Below are 25316 nucleotides of genomic sequence, written 5' to 3'. Positions count from 1 at the left end.
TAATCACAAAATTGATTTTATTGAAATAAAATCATACAGATAATCAATTTCAAGTAACTGAAATATATAGACAAGTCCTGGCATGTACTACAATTTTTTCAACATGAGAAAGACTGATATCATTTGAAATACAGAAATAAAAAAATGAAGAACTGAAATACACTGTATAAAATTATCAATATCCATATAATTTTATGTATTTTTGCAGACATTGTCACTCCACATAGTAGTAAGAAACAACACTATTTTGCTATATCATGGCATTCTTCATTATTAATCTTTAATCAAGGCTCTTCTGGCAATTTTTTCAAAATCCAAGATCGCAGTTTTTCTAGCTCAGTTTTGCTTAGTTCATGATAAAGGTTTGGTAAACTCAAAAATGTAGTTGTTACTCCCAGAGCTTTTAAAGTCTTGTTGGTTTCTTCTCCCCAAGAATACAGAACCAGTTCATCAGGACTTCCATGACACTGAAACAATTCTGGGAGTTCTCTTTCATTCTTTTCCAGTGCCTAGGAGCAGAAGAGACATCTGCTATGTTAACAATCTTAAATCATGTACGTTGTTAACAAAAAGAAAATAGATGTCCAGACTAGTGTCTGAATTCATTATCTTTCCCATTTAAAAGACAGACAATTGGACAATAAGGCAGTATACAAGTTTTATGCAATGAAAATAGTATGAACAGAAATGTACTATCTGGCTCTGCCACCTAAAATAATTATTATACATGTAGGATAAAGGTCTGCATTGAAAGGCCTCTTATAACCAAGTAGGTTCTCTATATGCAACACTGATATTGCATGATCACAGCTCTAAATCAGGCAAGACTCTATAAAACTGCAGCAGACTCCTTATTACAAACCTGTTTTCCAACCCACAAGAAGAAGGTGACAGGACAAGCATGTGATATACTCAGCTAGCAAGTCCCTGTTCTCTTGTGCATAGTATGAAGCTATGAGCGCTTGAATCAGTAGTGTTAATGAGTTTTCAAACCAGACAAAGCAATTTACTAGGGATGCCTCAAATGGAAATGCCCCAAAACAAAGGCACTTTGCCTCTAAGCTATAGTTTCTTCAACTGCAGTCACTTTGCCTGTGAGCTAAAGCTTTTCACCAAATCTCTGCTGAAGAAAAACATACTCTGGAATTATGTAACTCCATTAATGGAAAGAACCCGACAACCCTTGCGCTAGTACAGTGGTTCTCAACCTTTCTAATGCTGCGACCCCATAATACAGTTCTCCATGTTGTGGTGACCCCCAACCACTTATACATCACCAGGTGCCAGAGGCGTGGCCAAAGAAAAGGGGAAAAAATGGCGGACGACCTTGTTTGGCGACCCCCGTGAAATGGTCGTTCGACCCCAAATGGGGTCCTGACCCACAGGTTGAGAACCACTGCTCTAGTACATGGCACAAAATTACAAGCATCATTTACTTGTGGTTGACTTACTACTGTTCCTGTTCCTAACCTATTTGCTCAAGGATGCCTTCAAGAGAAGGAGACAAAGAAATTATATAACCAAGGCAGATTTTTACAAGGTTATGTAAGATTTCAATGAACTTTATTTCTTTGAGTAATTTAGATTCCATAGAAAAATATAGCATTGGGCAATCCATGTGTGGACAATCCATAAATTTTACAAAATGAAAAGTGTGGTAGACTTCTTGTGCATAGTTTAAGTCTTACAGATAAATCCTCATATGCTCCCCCAATTGTTTGATTTGCATCTTGTCAATCTGATAAAAGACGACATTCAACAAACAAAAACAATTCAGTAGATGAAAGAAATACTTCATAATGAATTTTATTGTTTATTGGTTTGCCAATTCTGGAATAATTTTATGAATACAAGGTAGAACTGAGGGTGTTTTAAAAGCTAGTGAGCATCTACCTGGTAAACAGCTGAATTCTTATTGAGAAAACTTGAAAGTGCAAATACTCCAGCCACCTCTTGGTGATGTCTGTAAGCCAAATGCAAAGCCATGCCTCCACCCATTGAAAAACCACCTGTGGATGTATTTTAAAGACAAGAAAAAGAGATTAAAACTTTAAATACTTAGAGGATTTTAGAACTCTTTTCTTTTGTGCTGCATTTACTGTATATTTTTAAATAAGAGTTTTTTCTCTCTAAAATAATTACTAGTGAGGACAGAATCTTAGATTCTCTGACCACAAGATATATTAAAAAAATAATCAATGATTAGGAGATATAAATAATACAGCAAATGACTGAAAAGCAAGCAGGAATCTTGGTGTTAAAATTGTCATTTGACTGACAAATGCTACTTTCCTAAACACCACCTTTGGATTTTATAAATTTACAATTCTTTTGATGAATTAACTTTGCTTTAAGAAAATAAGATGTATTTCATATTTCTTAAGACCTAAGATAATTGATTTTGTGGTAAACTCCAAATCTCTGTTTCAGGTTTCTTGCATCCTTGCCATATTTATTTTAGTACCTTTTAAAATTGTTCATAAAACTGAATGATTGATTTAGCCTTTATAAAACTAATATATATTGAAAACTACATGCTTTTCTGAGATAGCTAGTGGAGCTGATCCAAAAATGACCACAAATGCTTTATCTGGATCTTCTATAGCAATTACCTTTAAAAGTTTTAAAATCTCATTAATTTCTTCTGACTGGGGATTGATGGTTCGTTAGATGTCCCTGTGAATGGCTTGCGAGCAGGGATAGCACTGTGATGGAAATGCCAGTCAGGAACCAGTTACTGGCTGATAAAAATCTTCCCAGAGAAAAGGAGAGATATGGTGATCACCCACTTACTGTATGCTCTGGAAGAGCTGCTCCTTGTGAGGAGATCACAGGAACTGGTTTTTTTTTTTTTTGTGGTTCATCATAGTTGATATGAATTTACAACCCAAGAGAGATTCCAAATGGCAGGAAAGACAAAAGACTCTTGGTTAGCTACCTTTTTCTTTACATTAAGAAGGGGGAAAAAGCTATCCTAAAGGATTACAACTTTAAAACAGATTGTGATTCAAGAAAATTTTGAAACGATAAAAGGGTTAGCAATTTTAGAAACAATTGTGACTAGAAACTAGTTATGGACTTTTGCATAAAAATGGAAAAATTGAACTTGTGAATTATGGCTTTGCTTAGAAATGAGGCACAACATAATTTTGATACTTTCAAGAAAATTTCAAGAATATTTTGTTAAACAATTTTGTCAAAACTGTGGAAAGAGACAGTTATGATACCTTTCTGAAGCATAGCAACACTTTGTCTAGGATGGACCAAAATGTAGTTGCTCCCTTTTCTAGAACTATCTTAGGTTTTTACTCTTAGTTACTATTCCACCTTGCTAATGACTAAGCAGGAATTTTCTAACTCAGTGTCTTCCAACTGTGTTGAACTGCAGAATATATTATCCACAGTATGTTGTACTACCTGGTAATGGTGAGATTTGTAATTCAACTAATTCTGGGGTACCCCAAGGTGGGAAAGATAGTATTAATGGGACTAAGAAAAGTTTGGCTTTCTCTCTTCCATTTTTCATCTTGTATCATATCTATTACACTATAAGGCTTCAGGCATATAAGATACTGTTTTCTTAAGAGCTTAGAAAACTTAAGGTATCTTAATATATTGGCATTCTTAAGCCTGCCTTGGCTCATAGGATGAGTTCTCCTACAAATGTTATATATTTCTCCTTACAAATCTTACCCAACAGTATCCTGTTTTTCCTGATGCCATTTTTAACTTCATCATCAATCAAACTGTTAAGTGCTTGACACATCATATCAATGGTTTCAGTATGTTCTGGGCAATCATTAGAGATCTTGTATCTGTCAAACCACACATTGGACAAAGACCCCCTCATTGGTGTATATGGTCTGAAAGAAAGATGGATGAGAAATGCATGAAGACAAATTTCATACAAAAGTTCTTTGTGTTTTAGAATCATTCTCTTTGTACCTAGGAGACTGTGGTGTGTAAAACTGCCATTCAGTCATGGAGGTAAGACAAAACTACATCAAACATCTATGTTTGTTTAAACAAGATTAGCTCATTTTTTAAGGGTATGTATGTCTATAGAATATTAAGAGCAAATAGGCTATTCATATGCATGAACCTAACCTCATGTTTGCCATATACTCTCCTAAACTTGGTTGTTTGTATCTTTGCTTTAGAGCTTCTCTTAGCATAGATTAAAAAATATGGAATACAAAGAGCCTATATTTAGAATAACTACTCTAATCCTTAAGTAAAGTGACAAACCTTTAAACTCAGAATCCAGCTTTCTCCCATCAGCCTTGCTTTACTCCTTATATCATACAATTAACTGCAATTTATTCTACAAAGTTGTTATGAGAGAAAACAAAGAATATAAAGCTAATGTGGGAAGACTGCAGCTGTTGCTATAAAGCAAGTTGTTTAAAGTAGTAGTTACAAAAATCCATAATTAAAGAAACACTCCCATTCATAATTAGAGAAACACTTGATAGAATAGGGCATATTAATTATCTTAATAATTAATCTTAATAATATCTTGAGTTTCTTCAGTTATCAGTGTAACAGAGTTAACATCAGTAACCAATATTAAATGTATTAAGAAACATTTTCTAAACTTTCAGAAAGTCAACACTGTACTTTTCACACAAATTCTTCACACAGCTTATACTCTATAATTATATAATTCTAGATATCCACTAATAGAGGACAACCTATCAGTTTGAACAAAACAATGTTTTTTAAGGAATGAAGATTTTTTAAAAATAAACGGCTGTTTAGAAAAGACACTATTAATCGGTTAAAAAAAAGTCTGTCAGAAAGAAGGATGTGTAATTCCATTTCTTCCAAAATGAAGCTCTGGAACCTAGCCCTCAGTCCCAGAACTGTCAATCCAGTTTAGTAGAAAAATAAACATATGTCAGATAAGGAATGATACATTCTGAATCTGAAGAATAATGTTAATGGGCAATAAGGAAGTCTCAGCAATGCAAAATACACTGCCCTCCTTTTTTTAAAGTTAAAAGAGTTTTTCTTGTAAAACTGCTAGCACTAAATTTAGGTAGACATGTCTGTAGGAATAATACCATCTCTTCTACATTAGAGAAGCTTGGTTTTCTTTTCCTGAGATTCAGTTTTGAAATAGATCAGTCCACTGGTGGTAGCTTCTGTTGGCTCTTGGCTTCCAGTTCACTGGCAATAGAAGGGTCGGCATGGGTGCCAATTGCCGTACTGGAGAAGAGCTGCACATACGCATGTTTTAAAAATTCATTTTTTGTCAACTCAGCTTCTTTGTTGTAATAAATGCTCCCCAGCTGAAGTTTCTTTTAATTCCATGAAAATAATCCAAGAAAGCTAAGAAAAGTTTTAAGTGTCCTCAGTTTCAACATGGGAGATTTAACCACTTGGCTAGCTTTTATCCTTTTATATTCTACCCACTGAAGATGGATATATATGCTTAATTATTTTTCTGAATCTGAACCTCTGGCTGTGCAAAAATATTTCTCAGGCACTATATTAAATACTGTGACATAGCCTTCCTCCCCAAACCTCAAATTTCCAAAGAAAGAAAATATTTGTTTAATCTAACAATGATTTTAAAACTTATTCATAATCCATAAATTTATGTTCAATAGCATAACTATGTCTGGACAAGGAGTCTGGATATACAGGTAACCCTCAACTTACAACATTCATTTAATGACCTTTTGAAGTTACTACAGCAGTGATAAAAGGGACGTATGACTGTTTTTCACACTTACGGCCATCCTTATGGTCACATGATCAAAATTGAGATGTTTGGCAACTGGTTCATATTTATGACGGTTGCAGTGTCTTGGGGTCATAGGATCTCCTTTTGTGACCTTCTGACAAGCAAAATCAATGGGAAAACCCAACTCACTTAACAACTGAGTTACTAAGTTAACAGCTGCAGTGATTCACTTAACAAAATGGGCAAAACTCACTTAACAAGTATTGCTTAGAAACAGAAATTTGAGTGCAATTGTAGACGAAGAGTCAAAAGTGAAACAAGTGAAAAGTAGTTCTGAAAATTTGAGGAATAAGAGCCATCGAAAACCTTCAGAATGAAGCGGGTCATAAAAGAGACTGCACTAGGGAATATTTTAATGAAGTTATTTCACTTGTGTGCAAAATGCAAATGCTGCAGTTAAAAAAACCCCTCAGGACCAGGTTGCCCATGTTGAGAATAGCTCCCACTTTTCAGACACTGGAGGTAGGTTTGAATAACTCTTATATTCAGATTAGGAAATCTTGTTATAGCATCATACTCTTTTATTCTTAAGGACTATTTGCCCTGGACATAACTTATGGATCAGCTTTTGAAGTTACTATCAATATTCTTTGTAGTTGAAAAAAATACAATTATTAATCACATTATAGTGGTTTAATAGGAAACATATATTTCTTTTACGGTTCTACTTTTTTAAGTGTATGCATTCAGTAATGTTAACCAAACACTAGACAGACTATCATTATTAACTTGGGCTTTTTTTGCTGTACCATTCCTGAAAATGAAATTCTAATGCTGTTTATCTGCACCTCCTTCAACATCATTGTTATTGATGGAATGGTATTCAGAAGTATCTGATGAAAAAGGTTCTGGCCATGTAATGTATGACAGAAAGACCGAGTATATCATTGATTAATGACTGATTCAGCTACCCCACCCCCAAACAAAATACACCACAGACACAGGCATAACTAGGTCAGAGGAAAAAGCAGGCAATGAAAAAATGTTTAGTTTGTTTATATAACTCTGCATGTGACTAAAAACACTTTGTTGATATGATGCAATAAATTGAACCAGGCAACAGTTTGAACCAGGCAATAGTTGATCAAGCAGAACAAATACTACAGGGAAATTCTTAGATAAAATGTATAATTAAAGAAATTAAATAAGTAATGATTTTCTAGAGGAGAAAACTGTTATCCTGAGATTTGATAAATGGAGCAATATGTACAATGATTTTGTCAAAGGTATTAGTGAAACAATAAAAAATAAGGAAACTTTGTTTCTAAAAGAACAATTGATACATCAAGAGCTAGGCATAGCATTAAATCTTAATATATAGCCAAGGCAAAGCTGTAGCAAGTAGCCAAAATAATTTCAAATACTTAGAACATGATTTTGCACAGATAACTCTCCTTTCATATTAACCATTTTGTAGAAACTGATTTGAAGAAAGCTTGGGGAATCAAATTAATTCTACCACATGATATTTATACATATACAAAAGAGGTACAGGTTTAATTTCCCGGTCATGGCTGTTATCTTGCCTGTTTGGACTCCCTCGTTCATTGCCATGTAGAAATTTAGGAGAAACTGAATATAATTATAAAATGTTTCATGTGCAGAGTTAGATGTATAACTTCAAAATTCATATGATTCTTTTATGTTCAATCTATTTTTAGTTGAAGAAAGCTAGCCAGGCAAACAAGATGGTTAGTACAATCTCTTAAACATGAGCCAGCAGTGTGCTGTAGCTGCCAAAAAAGCCAACACAGTGCTAAGGCTGCATTAATGGAGGGACAGAATCAAGATCACGTGAAGTGTTAATACTACTTTACAAAGCCTTGGTAGGGCCACACTTGGAATACTTTATCCAGTTTTGATAACCACGATGTAAAAAAGATGTTGAGACTCTAGAAAGAGTACAGAGAAGAGCAACAAAGATGATTAGGGGACTGGAGGCTAAAACATATAAGGAACGGTTGTTGGAATGGGGTATGTTTAATTTAATGAAGAGAAGGACGAAGGGTGACATGACCGCAGTGTTCCAATATTTCAGGAGCTGCCACAAAGAGAGAGTCAAGCTAGTCTCTAAAGCACCTGAATGCAGGACAAGAAGCAATGGATGGAAACTAACCAAAAAGAGAAGCAACCTAGAACTAAGGACAAATTTCCTGACAAATTTCTCCTTAGTTCTAGGTTGCTTCTTTTTTAGAACAATTAATCAGTGGAACCACCTGCTTTCAGAAGCTGTGAATGCTCCAATACTGGAAGTTTTTAAGAAGAGACTGGACAGCCATTTGTCTGAAATGGTATATGGTCTCCTGCCTGAGCAGGGGGTTGGACTAGACAATGTCCAAGGTCCCTTCCAACTTTATTATTGTTGTTATTATTATTATTATTATTATTATTGTTGTTGTTGTTGTTGTTGTTGTTGTTGTTGTTATTGTTACTGTTGTTGTATCAATGCCAAAAATACTGTCCAAATATCTATCAGTTAATTGTACTTGAGCTCATTCAATGCCTAATAACTTCACCAGTATACACCTACTTGTTTCATATTGACATCAACATTCTGCTTTTTTGATTAAAATGATCCTGAAAAATTTCTAAATAATTACTTTGCATGATTTTGTATACCAGTGGTTCTCAACCTGTGGGTCGGGACCCCATTTGGGGTCGAATGACGATTTCATGGGGGTCGCCAAACAGCGCAGTCTGCCATTTTTTCCCCCTTTTCCTTAGCTGTGCTACTCCCTTTTATTATATTGGTTTTTGAAAGCCAATAGAATAGACTCTCTTGAATAGAGTCTAATTCTATTGACTTTCAAAAGCCAATAGGAATTGTCCAGGCTGTCTCTGCCCTGCTGAGCCCGCCAAAAGTTCCATTCTGCAAATGGTGCTGCACCAGTTGAGTAGTCCTCGACTTACGACCGGTTGAGTAGTCCTTGACCTACGATCGGTTGGGGGTCGTGGCATTAAAAAGGTTGAGAACCACTGATGTATACTATATTATAAAAATGAAGTCTATACTAAAGAACTGAATCATGAAGAATATATACTTGGGTTATTTTATATAGCAAGAAAGTATTTTTCCTAGAAATGATAAGTTTAGAAACATTTTGACTGGTGAATAAATTATGATTTTATAAATAACTATGCTGGATCTTCTTAATAAATGATTCAAACAAGTATTTAAATTGTTTACTTTTTGTATAATATTTTTATTTAATATTTGGTGAGTGTATTTTTATTTTATATATGTTTGACAATGGCTTTATAAAAACTATTCAATTTTTTAAAAATAATGTATTTAAATTAATTCCACCCTGATTGCTATAGAGCTCCATGCTGTGCAGAGGATTGAAGAATAACAGGCATTAGATATCTTTACACCAGATTTCCACAAGCTGAAACCCTAGAGATCCAGCCAACTTTAAATGTAGACTGTATAGACTAAAAAATTAGTTTATTTCTAAAGAGTTTTTGTACTCCTTTCATAAAAAGTCAGAAGCAATTTGTAAAAGTCACACTATTATTCCATAAAAAGAAGTCTAAAGTGAGATTAAACTGGATAACAGTGTAAACAAGATGAAAAAAGAATACAGGAAGGTCTCCAAGTCAGTCTTGGCACAGGACAATCACATGGACATATGATGGGATTCAAATATGTGAACAATCTATGTGGATGCCGCTTCCGGAAGTACGTTCTGGGCTTGGGCAAGAAAAAATTAACTATTGGTTCTGCCAAACTGGTGCGAACCCCACCACAGCATGTAATACTATGGAAGAGATTTACTATTGCCTTTTTGCAGGTTGATCCCCCCTCCCAGACTACGTTTCTAATTCTTGAATTTCCAGTGATTTCCCAATCACTGGATCCGACTCCTGTTTGTCTTTTTTTAGTATGAATCAAAGACATATAAATGAGAACAAAAAATAGCCGCTATAATAAAACTACTGGGAAATTTTGTAGCTGGAGCAAGTCAACATAAAATGAGAAAATTATAGCTCCTTTAGCTCCTATAATTTCAGGAAACATTAAAAAGCAGATACCTAGAAACCTACAATTCTAAAAAAAAAAATTCGGAATACAATGCTAATATATAAAATTACCAACTGTAACTTTATTTAGAATAGAAAAATGAATTCTGTACAAAAATATCCAATTTGAGCATCTCATGAAATTCTAGCTTTATTGAATTTCATTGGATTGCTTTGTATATGTAAATAAAAATACTGTGTGCTTAGAATATAAAAAAAATATGTGGCCATAGTTAAAGTTGATGAAAAAGAGTAGAAATCCGACTAAGGTATTTGGGAGAGTTATTCATAGCAAGTCTCCCAATACAATTCTATCAATTCATCTCCATAGCTATCAACAGGGTTTTTGTGGATCAAGTATCTGCCAATCTATTTAAAATAGTATCAAACTGACTGATGGTTCTGTACCACAGCCAAAGAAGAGAGAACTGCTACAAGGAACTCAAGAAAAAAAAAAAAAAGAATCTGCATTGAAAGCTTAAAAAAAATATCTGCACTATTCTACAAAGCCATTTTCCAAGGCTCCATCAATATTTTCTTAAATGGAAAGAGATCAACATTCTTCACAAAATACACAATAAAAACTGTAAAAATTATCTGCTGGTAACTGAAAAGAGTGCATGTAGAGTCCATTTCTTGCTAAGTTCAGTTTGGATTTACAGTGGGAAGGATTGTGAGAAGGAAATGTACAAAGATTCCTTGACCTAGATTTAGTGAAGCATAACAAGGTACAGTGTAGTTATTTCAAAAAGTTGGGACAACATAATTTTAACTTGAACACGTTACCTGCTTTAATGCCAATTTAAACTATCACTTTCTTATTTAGGAGAAATATAAGAAATATTCTCTCTTGATTTAGTCATTCAACAGAAAACAAATGTTTAAGTTGCTCCGCTAGCAGCTGTAACAGTATTTAAAGTTTTAGCCATGCCTGCTGAAAAGAGAAAAAAAGCATTTTGAGAGACGTGGCAGCAGATGCTATTTTTAAAATCCCAACCAAAGTTGCAACACATTTAATCACAATAATCAAGGACTGCGGGAATTAAAAGATGAAATTATATATCATAAGAGAAAGCTGAATCAGTTGTTTTTGGCACTGTAAATAATTAAATGACCTATGGAAATATAAAGTAGTACATAATCCTTAACCTATAAATTACTTAATCTTTGCAAGATTATTATTTGGCCACAATTATAAATCTTCTAGAAATTGGCCTTTGGAAAATACAGCCCTTAAACGTATCTTCCGCATTGACTATTGAGCACAGAGGAAGGGACTAGTATATTCACCAAATGAATCAGCTGTTTCAATTGGTCACCAGCTAATGCACAACACTGCAACTTTGACAAACTGGAAAACAGTGAAGGGAAATGAAGGATAAACCTAACCATCAAATTCCCCCCCCCCCCGTTTTAATAGCCATGACCATTGGCAGTCTGATTGTAACAGAAACTCTTGTTGAAAACAAGAACTGTCAGTTACTAAAACAAATATCCCCACTGTTCTCCACAAGATTAAAGGAATTCCCCCCCCCCCGCCAGCTTTTTTTAAGCAAAGTTGCCTGATGCTGCTCACTGCAGCATGCAGGAGCTCATGAGAAACTTCACTGTACTATTGTAATAACTGAAAGCTGACTTGTAGCCTAATCAGTTCATCAGATTGGCAGAGGCTCTTTATAGTTTTAAATGGAAGAAAATATTTTGTGACAGTAGTAGCACAATCCATTTTGATCTGAAGACTAAATCTGAGTCTTTTTTATGTAAAATGTGCATTGCAAATGAGCTATAATCTATGTTAAGGAATATAGTTATTAAGCAGCTAAACTCTGAACCTAAAGTTAATAGAATGAAATCCTCCAATTAATTTTCCCCAAATTACTATAGTAAAGAAGGCTGTGCAGATCTTTGAAGAAATGTTTTACTTCAACAATGTCACACTTCAAGCCAGTAAAGCAGCCATAGGCTTTATTTGTAACTCTCACCTCAACTTTTATCAAGATTGATCATCCATCATCTACACAAGCCCAGCAGAAAGTTCAGAAAATGAAAATAGGCAGCAAACATCATAGTTAAATGAGACTCATGAGATTACAGTGGCAAACTGTTCACAATTTATGGTATCAAGAAGCACTTCCTTCTTTTTCTTTTAAATTAAAACCGGAAATTAGATTTATTTTTAAATTCTGAAAGGCAGAAAAAAAATCTGTTTCCTTGATCAAGTCTCAAACCATTCAGTCACCGGAGCACTATTATTGCTATCTGGCATAATCCAGTTTTGATGAGCTGGTTTTGGTATGCTCTGGCTCCCTTTCTTCAAATTATGTTCCTATTCATATAAGGCCAGCAAGCAAGCCAAATACATTGCAAGTAGGCACACCAATCAAAGGAATTAGAAATCAGCCATTTTTTGAAATCTCATATAGATATTAATTCTAGTTTTGAGAAAAAGCATCCTCTACCTCAGTATTCTTAAACTTGCTAAATTAAGATGTGTGGACTTCAACCTCCAGAATTCCTCAGGCAGCATGCGTTCAGAAGGATTCACAACAAATCAGAGCTGAGCTTTTCAGCCAGATCCACCAAGCTGGCCAAGCATTTTTGCCGAAAGTACACTAGATTTTTAGGTAAGTAGTATTTAGTAAAAGTCTAAGGTCACTTCTAAGAGACCCAGTCAGTGTCCTATCACAAAAAGCTAAAAAAATCTGCTCTCATGATCATGTTACGGTTGGCATTCCAAGTGTTGATTTGAAGGTATAAGACCAATTTTAGAGTGAGATGGTTTACCCTCTTGGCATCAGGGCAACGAATCAAATTTACTTCAGTAATTCTGTTTGACTATGCAGTATATCAAGTCTGAAGCTTTTGAAAGCAAATGAAGGCAGCACTGACTATGACTGAAGCAACACTTTTGTTCATACTGTCCTTCCCCTGATTAGAACTGCCATTCCCATAATCTTGTCTAAAGCCTTTGAATGGAGAACATTTAATAGAAGAGAAAGAACTTGTCTTTGGCAACTTTCCTCTAATAACTGGAATGCAAGAACAGCAAATCCACTGCAGATAAATCCAGGAAATACCAAGATTTGTGCTCTTCCTCCATTGCCTTTGAATGCTTCTCTAACAAATAACATTTGTTGTTTTCTTGGAAGGAATATAGTAAAGCCTCTCAAGCTTTTACATTCCTACGCAGAGATACCAGTAAAGTATGAGTGCATGGCACAGCTTCACTTCACAGAACTGTCTGGACTCCCACTGCTAGAATCAACTAGGACCATGGCAAAGGAAAGCACGGTGTCCCATCACGATGCTGCCAATTGATATGTTGAGGTGGATTGCTTTGCTTTGATGGAAATCTCTTTTTTGCACATGCACAAAAAATACTATCAAACTCCAATGAAACAACTGTCTCGACTAACAAATCTGTTGTAACCACTTGAACATTTTATGTTGTGAACTGGTATCAAAAAGCCAACTGAGGTGGGTGTCAAACTCACAACGTCACATGACATGTCGCGACATATCATGACTTTTTTGCAATTGCCAGCAATGGGGCGGGTGCGGTTTCACTATGATGCATCTGGCAGTTTGACATCTCTGCTCTAAACCCTGAAATCATTTTAATTGCATTACATATCGGTTTTGCAAACCTTATTTCACTATTTCCATAATCTCATGAAAGACTAATGCAAAAATTACTAAACAAATTATCAAGGGGAAGTCTTAGTAGTGTAATAGTTCTGTCTATTTATCTGGAGACTGAGACTGAGATAGTCTGTTATATTTGAATATGGGTTTCAAACTTGATCTTTCAGGAATAGGTATAGAACCGGATCCATGAAAATACACTGACTTAAAGGATTTTCTACTAAAATCTATTCTATGTCCATTTACAAAATACATACAGCATAACTTCATCCAATCTGTTTCAACTTGTTACTGAATTATATTCAGGAAGGTGACAGCATCGCAACACTTTGTGATTTACTCTCCAGCTGTCAGTATCACATACAAAGTGACATTTTTAATTGCATACAACAAATAAAAGAAGGTTGGAGAAGAATAGCCTATAAAATCTATTGAAGTTTTAAATCAAGTTACATAAATGCTTTGTTGTAAAAACCAAGAAACAAATGCAGAAGAGCTTGCCTACCAGTTCAACATGATTATGACACCAAATCAATATCACCTCTTAGCAATCAGAAAGATAGATTTTCTCCAGGACAATTTATCCCCAATCTAGTTCTTCAGTCTCCTAATGTTGCACCCCCAGCCACTGTAATCAAAGCCATCTATCTTGATGCTTCTCGCTGCCTTCTGGTCTTTTCTTCCATCTTTCCCAGCATTATACTTTTATCTAAAGAAGGCGTTCCCAACCAGGAGTGATCATATTCCTGGGGGTGCGAAAACTTGGGTTTTCAAAATTATAGTGTACATGCATAATTTGTTGCTGTTATTTTGAACTTTCGTAAGGGGTGCAAGAATATATCAGAAGCATTCTAAGGGTGCGGAGTATAGAAAAGATCGGGAACTGCTGATCTAAAGAACCAGTTTTTATATAATGTTTATGAAGTATAATAATTTGAGGCTGCTCATTTCTGCCTTCAGTGAGAGCTCTGGGTTCATTTGTTTAGTTATTCAGTTGTTTTCTTGGCTATCCATAGTGTTCTTAGGAGTCTTCTTCAACGCTAAAGTGCAAAAATGTCAATACTCTGTTTATCCTGCTTCTTCCAAATCTAACTGCACAATTCTAATCTTTGTAAGTACAGATATCTTATATATCAAAATATATTTTCAAGCTTTTTACTACTATTTTACCATGTGCTTAGACTGCAGTCTTTTCTTGACTGCTGGTTGATCCTAAAAGATAGAAAACACCCATTACTTCAATCTCTTGAAGTGATATCTTCAATAAGGCTGGTTGCTGTACCGATTGCCATAACTTTTGTCTTCTTTATACATATAACTTAAGCTCGTTTCCCACTTTTCTTTATGACTTTCATTATTAGAGCTGTCAGATCATTCATATTTTCAACTATCAAAGTAGTGTCCTCAACATAGTGCAGGCTATTGTTATTTTTCCCCCAATTTTAAAAATACTCCAATGCAGCTTCCTGCAGTAGATGTTTCATATACAGGTTGAATAAATAAGGTGATAGTATATAGCCTTGACTCATTCCTTTGCCTTCCTGCAATCATAACAGACACAACTGAAAGTCTATCTATAATTAATGAAGCATATATAGGCTGCTTTTTCTTATTCTTTGGCTTTCTCAATTATTCAGCATGAATTAATAATAATATATCTTGTTCCTTGGCCTTTTCTAAAGCCATGTGAGCATTATTTTGCTAGCATGTGAAATTAAAGACACTGTAAGGTAATTTGCACACTTCACTAAATCTTCTTTTCATCGGCATTGGTGTGTAGACCGATCTCTTTCAATATACTGGCCACTATGCTGTTCTCCAAATTTGCTGGCATAGATTGGTTACAACCTTTACTGATTCTTCTTCTGTTACTTGCCATATTTTGATTTGTAGCCTTTTGATTTGGTAATATGCGGGGTATCGATCTAACTTCTTCTAGTAATAGGAAATGATCCACTTGGAATCAGTTATTATCTATCCATTTGCATCCTTTAGCATACCAATTCAAGATCAGAACTTACTTCTGGGTCAGAAATCTTCAGTCTTCCCCCCCCCCACTCTCCAAAGTCTTAAAATTCTACTTTCTTGTGAAAGTCATCTACTTGACAGAAAACACTGCATGCTAGTTCTTCATCCATTCAACTTTTTCAGATTTTCATCTTAATTCAACCTGCGCATCTTAATTCAACCTGCATCAGAACACAGGCTGAGTTCAATTTCTCAAACCTGGTTCAAATGATATCTCCGTTTATTTTTTATAATAATTTTATTTAAAATTACAATTACAACAATACAAACTAATACAAATCAAAACTAAAAACTACAAAGAATAATAGAAAGGTTCAGGAAAGAAACATGGAAAAAAAGAATAAAGAATATATATATATATATATATATATATATATAATATATATATATATATATATATATATATATATAGGTCTTTGGTTGTTCGGGTTTTCTCCCGCGTAAAATTGGAAGTGTCTTGGCAACGTTTCGACGAAGTCACATTCGTCATCTTCAGGCTGGTGTTTTTAGCTTCTTGCTTTGAGCAGCAAATTTAGCAAGAAGCTAAAAACACCAGCCTGAAGATGACGAATGTGACTTCGTCGAAACGTTGCCAAGACACTTCCAATTTTACGCGGGAGAAAACCCGAACAACCAAAGACCTATATACAAATACCCGCGAAAACCTCAGAAAACATAATATATATATATATATATATATATATATATATATATATATATATATATATATATATAGAGAGAGAGAGAGAGAGAGAGAGAGAGAGAGAGAGAGAGAGAGAGAAAGAGAGAGAGAGAGAGAGAGATGACTTTCCTCTTCATTACAAATATAATTTTAGTAATTTATCACCTTTTTAAAAAATGCAACAAATAATATCTTTTCCCCATATTCTATCTCTTTTCTATAAACAGATACATAAAAAACTTCATAATTTCAATCCTGATATCAGCAAAAATCCTTTAAGTGTTGCCAGAGATAGCAACATATAATTTTAATTTTAATCAAATAAACCAACTTTATTGTTTTACTTAACCATCTTAATCTTTAATCCCTTCTTATAATGTGCTAGAACTTGATTTATTTTCATTTTCTACTTTGTCCCTTCTCATAAAATTCTTCAATCTTTAACAAGCCTCTTTTGTAAATCCAATATATGTCCTTTCTATCTGTGGAGGGATTTTTGAAGACCCAGTCTACTCACTCTATTTTTTGTGGAACTGTCTTCAGTCTGCCATTTCTTCCCTGGAAGTCCAGATACCTTTGTGTTTAGAACATAGTGTACAAGAAGTGATGTGCAATCCCTCTTCTTTCTGAGTTGTGCTGTGATATCAGTAAGAATTCTGGGTGTGCCACTGATCTCTGCAATAGAAAGCCCTTGGATACATAAGATAGCTTTCTCATGAACTGGAATGTTCTTTGTTGCTTTTCAAACAGAGTCTAAATTATAGAGTTGGAAGGATTCACATAAGTAATTTAATCCAATTTGTGATTGATGCAACATCTACTAAAACATTTTTGAAATGATGAATTTTACATGAGAATGTTTTCTCTGAATAGACGCTATGTTAACCAAAAAAATGAAAAAGCTTTGTGCACCTGAATGCAACTATGTTTCTCTTTACTTTACAAAAATATCCTAGAAAGCTAGGATTATGCTAGGATTAAGAAATTCTTGGGAAATAAGAGTTTTATAAGAAGTTGGAAAAATAAGTCTTATTTAAACCATGGTTTCATAGCTTGGCATTTTTATCCAAAGCAGAATATCCAGATTCAATCACAGTTTTGTTCCATATAGCATTAACCTTGTGAATTCTCAAGTCTCCTCTTTCTGCTATGTATTCAAAATGGACAGTGATTTATATATGTGTGTGTAAGTATATATGTGTGTGTGTGTGTGTATGTATATGTATATAGCATGTACATATGTGTGTTATGTATATGTATGGATAGATATATACTTTCTTTTGAGAGCAGGCAACAGAATTTCATTTTTAATGTGGGCCAAGTGTGCTCACAGTAAAAAATGACAATAATCACCTTATCTTATCTTTCTTTATCTTTATCTTTCTAGGATCAGCTGCAACTATAAGCTATAATGTCTTAGCTTACTTTTCCATTTAGCTGAAAGGGTAGGAAAAGTCTTTGTGATGAACTACATGAAAATATTTTATCCCTAAGGGGAAGAAAGTGATGGTACTTTGCATGTTTAGAAAAAATAATTATGACTGATGGATAGGAAGTATGTTTTCTGAAGAGGACTGCATTAAGGACAACATGAAGAATCAACAAGGAGTTACCACAAAAAAAGAATCCCTACTGGGCTTGTTCTTACTTCTATAAGTAACTTCACCTACTAAAGAAAGAAAGAACAAGTCAGAAGGATACTGATCTCTTAAACACGAGTGGAACTTCAAATCCTTATAAAAATTAACTTCTATCTTTTCAATATAATTTCTAGATTTAGTCTACTGGAGATAAGAAAGAACACAGTACCTGGCAGGAGCTGTTGGATAAATGACTTTTATATGCTGGAAAGACAAATCTTGCTTCAAAACTTGCTTGATCCAGTCTCTTACCCCTTGACCAGTATCACCTGAATATAGCACAAAAAGATAGAATTGAATTAGACATCTATACAATGGAACAATGTGAGCTGTCTTATGAACCTCAGAATTCATCTTGTCCATACAACTCTCTTTTCAAACTTCATTTTAGAAAAGGTACAACTGGCTGCTTATAGAAACCAAGCCTAATGGGCAACCAATTTTCAAACATCAACAAGTAAGTCCTTATTATGGAGCTTGTCATTATGGTTGTAAGTCATAATGGCTGTAAAGTGAGACTTATTTTATGACCATTTTGTAGTGGTCATTAAATGAATCACTGAAGTTATTACACATACTTGAGGTTGTTAAATGAACTCATTGTTTGCCATGGGGCCTTTTCGCCAAAATCTGGGAGTAAATGCTGTTAAGTTGTGATCATGTGACTGCGGGACCCTGTGAATGCAGGTCAGATGCCAGATGCCTGAAATGCAGGCCAGATGCCAGATGCTTCGAAACTGAGTTATAAGTACTTTTGGAAGGGTCTGTCATAGGTTTGAGCAGTTGCAAAGCAACTGATTGTAAATCAAGGCCTGTACTCATCTCCACTAAGGAAGCCCTTTCAGGTGTCCCTATCCTACTGAGTACAAGAATCCAAGTTTATAGAATCCTTGTCAGCTCTCTTGTCTCTGCTTGAATGAAGGAGCACATACTACCTCCCTGATAGCTGGTTGATTCCACAACCAACCTGTTCTTATTGCTTAGAATTTCTCTCTTAATGTTTAACTGGGATTTGTTTTCTGAAACTTAAGACCATAATTCCACGATTTATACACTGAAGTGATAGACAGCAATTTTTGGCCTTCTATTATGGGAGAGATAATTGAAGATTGCCTTTATATTTCAATATAATATATTTCAATATAATACGTGATACACAGAACTAGGCCAATTAGGGTTTGACCAACACATCATGAACTACAACTTCTTAGAATATGGACCCTCTGCTTTGGTTGACACAGTCCTACATCATTGCAACCCTAAAACTGTGCCTTTAAAAAAAATGCCAATCAACAGACTAATGACCTTAGGTTTGGCTCTGTTAAGAGTAAAGGTAACTGTTGATACTACTTTTTACTGTAAAAGGGAAAACCTGAAAATTCCAATACTTGGGTAGCAAATACAGATTTTAAACAGTTCTCCAAATTATTGTGGATGAAGGAGGAACAATTCCCTATTGTTATTAGTGAATACTCAGTCACTTTCCAATAGAGCAGGGATCCCCAACTTCAGACTGTGGGCCAGCACCGCCCATGGCATGCCAGAAACTGGGCTGTTCAAACAAGTAAAATCCCATCCACAGGATGCAGGCAGCATACAAAACCACACCCCCTCCGGTTCATGGAAAAACTTCTCTCCTCAGAACTGATCCCTGGTGCCCAAAAAGTTGGGGGCCGTTGCAATAGAGGTTTATAGCATATGTCAATCATATGACAAAGAGGTGGGTATCTTGAACATGACATAAACAAGACAATAGGAGTGTTAGCTATGGGGAAACTACCAACAGTCTCCTTGATTATGGTAAGCATAATTTAAATCAATTATTTCTTCCAAGCAACAAGCATTGCTATTTCTACAGCTTCATACTTCTTATTTTCTGTTCCTCTGCTATGTGGAGAAATGTTTAATGTGAATTACAGGTGTCTGGAGCGGCCACTGTTACAGGTAGTCCTCGACCTATGACTCCAATTCAGCACAACATTTCTGCGGCTAAGCAACACAGTTAAGTGAGTCACACCCCATTTTACAACTTTTTGCCATAGTTCTTAAGCAAATCACTGCAGTTGTTTAGTGAATCTGGCTTCTCCCAGTAACTTTGCTGGATGGAAACTGGCTGGGAAGGTTACAAACGATGATCACATGACCCCAAGACAGTTTAACTGTCATAAATACATGCCAGTTGCCAAGTACCCAAATTGACGATGGGCATGCTGCAGCAGTTGTGTGAAAACTACCATAAGACATTTTTTTTTCAGTGCTGCTGTAACTTGGGTTACTAAATGAATAGTTGTAAGTCAAGGACTTCCTGTATCTTCATGACTGTAACGATTTGTAAAAGGAAGGCCACAAATATGAGGGCATTTGTACAGCTGCCTATGCAAATAGGGTTCTCATATGAATGGTCTTTTTTTCCATACATGAATCTATTTGATGTAGAAGTGCACCGGGAACAGGAAAGGTACACATCTGTATAAACTGGACCAGACATAAAAAAGATTCTGGAATACACAAGACCCCTGCAGTATGTTGTGCAAGTCTGAACGGAGCTGCCACTGCCCTTGGCAACAACCTGTTAGATTTGCAGCTGAGCTGGATTTGACAATGAGACAAGTGTTGATTGTATTCATTATAATTATGCCACACAGAACAATTAACGCACCAGGAATTACGAGGCAGACTTTTAAGAAAGGAAGGAAAAATAGGGCAATAATCAACCTCCCTGGGCAGCCTTTCCCTTCCCGAGTACCTCTCTGTTTATTGTACAAACCACGAGGGCTTGCCCCATTCCACCCGCAGTCCCATAAGCCAAAATGATGCACGCGTGACCTCTTTCGGCGGAAAGGCCCCCACAAGCTAGCCCAGAGATTCACGCCCCCAGCAGACCATCTTGGGATCGGGAGCTTCCACCTGAGCCATGGAGAAAGATCACAGATGCCGTATGTCTCCCCGCCGGGCCCACCGCTACCAGGCTCTTCTGCAACGCCGTCTGAACAGCCATATCGCCTATTTCCTTCCCCTGCCGAAGGGGAAAGGGGAGAGAAAAAAAATAAAAGCAAGCCGCCTCTTACGGCGCAACCGCGCTTGGGAGTCGCTCGGAGTTCTCGCAGCAAAGCTGCACCAGACTCCGCCTCCCACGAGTTCAGCGAAAGGGACTCGGCCGCGCGGAGCGGGAGGGGCGTGGGTATCTGTTGTGCGTCTGGGTGAGAGGAAGATTGGGGGGGGGGAGAGTAGGTGCTGTGATGCTCCAGGCAATGCTGTGTTAAACCAGTTTTTAAGTCTTTGAAATAGGTGGCTGTGAACGCGTTAAATTCTATGAGTTGGCATTTGCAAGGGAAACGCCAAGAGAAAAGAGCGTAAAGTCTGTTAAAGGCAATAACGCTGCTTTTTGAAGAGAACGACATTCACAGATATCTTTTATCTGTGTTTTTCCGCCTTCAGATTTTCCAAGAACTCACTGTCTAATAATCGGCGCTGTTCTAAACATTCATTATCCCTACTCCAAAATAAAGGTTGCATTACCACCCACGTTTACTTTGAGAGTCGGTTACGTTGCATTCACAGGAATCCAGTCTTGAGTAAATCAGTGTAAAATCGTGCAATAATCGAGCGTTGCGAGGACTGGAAAAAAGAAAGAAAGAAACCGGGAAGATAGGAATTGGTGATAGAAACGGGTGTTAAGTTGTTTTAGAATGATATTAATAGGACTTGAATTTATACAGATAGCAATAGGAATTTTGGGTTAAGATTATGTAGATTTACAGTATTTCTTCCCTTTGTGCCCAGAATGTAGGCTTTTACATTTTTCTCTTAGCAGTTGCAATCTAACTCCTGTACACTGTCACTTTTCTTCAATGTCCCTGTGATGTTTCATTTGCTCCCTAGTTAGCTCCTGCTTAAGCCATCCTTTACTACAAAAGTGTTAAAACTGTTTTTTTCCCTCTCTTCTTGACACAGCTATGCCATGGATACAATCAGATACACGTCACATTCCACTAACCCAAGGGTGTGGTGTGGGATCAGCAAAACTGGGTTTGTGAGAAAATTTTGGAATTGAAGTCCATAGATCTTAAAATGGTCAAGGTTGGACACTCCTGTTTTATGCCTTCCAAGATAGCCTGCTGTTGTCAGAAGTAGTGGAGGATGGTGTCCCATGGCCAGGACTGATACAAAACTCAATATTCCTTCTAGTCCAAGGTCTATGCAAATTGTCCTATCAGACAGCAATGTGTCTCGAGTGTTTTCACAATTGCCTGGTGCTGTCCATAATCCCTCCTTGGCAACTCCTCAGATCTCTTTAGGAAGACCTGGTGCTCATTTTGAGCATCACTGCAATATGTAGGAGGCATTTTAATATCCCGCATATGTGGATAAATTCAGTAAACACAGTGAAGTAAACAATTATCCACCCCTTCCCTCCCCAATTACATTTTTATACTGCTGGGGTCTCATATTTATGGCTTTCATGTCTTGCCTAATAAAGATATAGAATGGTGTATTTTTGTCTCCAGTTTAGGTTCTGCCGTAATAGTAGCTTCCCATTTCACCCCTGCTCCCTACCTCATTTTTTCATCACTTATTAGTTCAGCTCTACAGCTGTTCAGCATCACTACTGGGTGTGAAGGCATAATTCTGATGAGATTTATGGCATGTCACAAGGTAAACAAGTGTCATATTCTAATTTCCATTACAATATACTTATTTTTGTATGACAGCATCTGTCCACACAGCTCTAACAGCACTGAAAACAGAGCATTTTTGCCAGGTTAAAATGATGTTTGGGGTGGCTTGCTTATAATTGGAACAAACTGACTGTCAACAAGAGGAAAATCAAACATGTTGGCTGAAGCATCAAATTCCTTGTTAACATCAGGCGTGACATCTCTTCCATAGAAAAAGACTTTGCATGATTTTATTTAAAAGTGAAATAGGTTGTAGTTAAAAGCTTCTAGAACCATCAGCCAGAGAACACATGCCATACATCAGGCATGTCAAACTGCCAGCCCGTGGGCCGGATGCGACAGGCCAAAACTGCACCCACCTCATTGCCGGCAATGGGGAAAAAGTTCTGATATGTCATGTGATGTCGTGAGTTTGACATGCCTGCCATACATTATGGTTAGCCTCATTTGCACTCACTATATTCCTGTGAAATATGTCATGTTGTAAGATAATAGGTGACCCAAGTCAAATTTAATTCCTAGAGTCCTAGGCAATATTATATTTTTACCATGTCTTCTTGACATTTGCATATATGAGGATGCATGTGCATCCACATGCACTTTGAGGTGGCTTGGTCTTGCACATCCATTAGCAACACCAGTTATATGCTTAGTTTATTGAACTATTTTTTTCTTTATTTATTAATCCCTTATAGTCCATGTATACATCAACACACGACTCAAATTGAATGGTGAACCACACACCCTCAGTTCAGCAGCTGATTTCCTAGAGGATTCACAGTCAACAGATTCAGAAATTCAGAGACAAATTTTCTGATGTTTTCTGGCAGGTGATATGCGTAATCAATTGATGTGCCAGTGCAATAAGATTTGGCTATCTCTCTTCCCTCTGTCCATTGAAGAATGAATAGAGAATGGTTATCTGAATGGAGTCTAATATTGTTCTACAATATATCTGATGGTTGGGGAAGATTGTTCATATACGGGAGTATTATAAAGAAGACCAGTTAATGCCTCTCTTGCTGCAGTCCTTTAAAAAGAGATAGTTTCCTTGGCAGATTTAGAACTCTGAACTATCATGCAGTGAGGTTGCTGAAGGAGAGCTGGATCAGGGCCACTCCAGATTTGGTTTGTGTGATTTCCTATGAGTCACAGTATTTGGGAATGGGAATATAAACAAAAATCCATAGCCCAGAACAATAATAGAATACATTTTAAATGGCTTCTCTGGAGACTTCTCACATTCCATCCTCTTTGTTCCAAGAATCAATTTAACATTTATTCTGTTATGAGAAAATCTGGCTTTGAAAGGTTTCTCACATTTTTATTGATATAATGGACTCAGGAAAATTCCTCAGGAGCTTTTTTCCCCTTTTCTAAATAAATGCAGATACTGTAGATGATTTCTATTAACTTTGGTTAGCAACACCCTGGAATAACTTTCATAAATCAAAGATACGTCTTTCCTTAACACCACTTAAACTTGGTTGTGGGAAAATAAAGTCAGTTGATCTTTGTAGAGATTATCTGGTAACTTGTTTATTAACAAGTAATTTCAATAGATCAGAAGGCTTTTTTCAATAGAAGGTAAAGCAAATAATGCCATTTTCATTAAAAAGTCAGTGGATGACAATGCCTTCAAACAACTGCAAACCCATGAAAGGACTGCATTATCTCCTGTGCCCATCCTAAACACCATGTCTCACTTTGATTCCACCAAACCTCTTAGTCCTAGCCTACACTAATTCTGTTTCCCATGAATACAGAACATCAATTGCTTTTCTTTCCCACAATTCAGCCCACATCAGTCTGGTTTCATTCAGATATAATAGAAGCCACCAACCATCATGAGAGAATCCTCCATTAGGTATACTAGTCTGCAATTCTTGGAGATGTAGTTCATCACTTCTAATGGGTGTCCAACCATATGGAAGACTACAATAAGGTTATCTGCTTGTGCATGTCTTGCTTAATTCATAGCTTGACAATCAAGCCTTATTGTCACCACTTTCGTGGTAAGTATCTCTGTGTGTCTTAATTGGTCAGGAAGCTTATGTCTACATGACACTTTACATGACAGAACCTTGACACCAATTGCATCACACTATGCCCTTCAGGATATTCGTCCTGTCACTTTGTGCTACTCTGCTGAAGTTGCTTCCTTGTCATTTCCTGAATGGATGCTGGTGTGCAAAAACATCTAATTATTTTTCTTTTACTATCAGCAGAAGAAACACCATATCTGAACAAAAATAATTCAAAGACCATGTAGGCAAGAAAATAAAACAAGGAAAAGGATATCAGAGATAGAAGTTATTATGCAACACATTGTAAAGAAGAAAAGTTATAATTTTCTTGAAACTGGAGAGAAGATTATCTGTTTAGCTTTCTCTTTCTGTTATTGTTTTGAGCCAAAGTTCTTTTTGTCCCTTCAAATAATTTTTCCATGTTTTTCCTTATTATTTTCCAATAACTTTTTCCATATATCTTTTTATATATACATTTCTCTAATGTCCTGCACTTCTAATAAAAAAGTATTACCCAAATGCACTTTTTAAAAAAATTTAATTGAGCTTTAGAAATTAAACTTTAGAGAATTACAAAAACAAATGATAATTGCATTCCAGTTTATTCAAGAACAGGCAACATGATACTCATGGACCCCAATATGGTAGGCACACTACATTTGATTCCTTACAGGTTCCCTCTCCCAGTTGATTTTTTAAAAAAGAAAGATTTAAAAATGTGCACAAGATTAGCATGTTGTAACTCATAATGTCAGCTTTCAGGATCACATTTATTTGTGGGACTGTTTAGGGTTCTCAAATGTTCTTCTAGGATGGCAGAAAATTTTTTGGGCTACTTCC

At 36.0% G+C, this 25316-nt stretch overlaps 1 protein-coding gene across 1 annotated transcript; it reads right to left on the bottom strand.

Annotated features, from left to right (window-relative positions):
- On the bottom strand, nucleotides 1–20880 carry LYPLAL1 (lysophospholipase like 1). Its single transcript, XM_039341615.1, has 5 exons — nucleotides 20678–20880; nucleotides 17940–18039; nucleotides 3694–3863; nucleotides 1894–2009; nucleotides 1–509 (listed from the first exon to the last, which is right to left on the bottom strand). Exons 1-5 carry the CDS (start codon nucleotides 20766–20768, stop codon nucleotides 285–287), a joined length of 702 nt encoding a protein of 233 aa, XP_039197549.1. The 5' UTR covers nucleotides 20769–20880; the 3' UTR covers nucleotides 1–284.
- Nucleotides 20881–25316: the final 4436 nt, after the last annotated feature.

Source organism: Crotalus tigris, unplaced genomic scaffold (genome assembly GCF_016545835.1).
Source record: "Crotalus tigris isolate CLP2741 ecotype Arizona unplaced genomic scaffold, ASM1654583v1 scf7180000017771.5222438, whole genome shotgun sequence".
NCBI lineage: Eukaryota > Metazoa > Chordata > Lepidosauria > Squamata > Viperidae > Crotalus > Crotalus tigris.
The sequence above is the reverse complement of the archived record's forward strand: the minus strand, read 5'-3'. Positions and strand labels throughout refer to the sequence as shown.

What these genes read in the sequence shown, in the direction of transcription:
- LYPLAL1 (XM_039341615.1), bottom strand. Translation starts at nt 20,768, where the DNA reads ATGGCTGTTCAGACGGCGTTGCAGAAGAGCCTGGTAGCGGTGGGCCCG. An exon ending in TATCCAACAGCTCCTGCCAG is followed by an intron (nt 3,864 to 17,939) that starts GTACTGTGTTCT and finishes TCTTTCTTTCAG; the next exon opens with ACCATATACACCAATGAGGG. An exon ending in GAAAAACAGGATACTGTTGG is followed by an intron (nt 2,010 to 3,693) that starts GTAAGATTTGTA and finishes ATACATCCACAG; the next exon opens with GTGGTTTTTCAATGGGTGGA.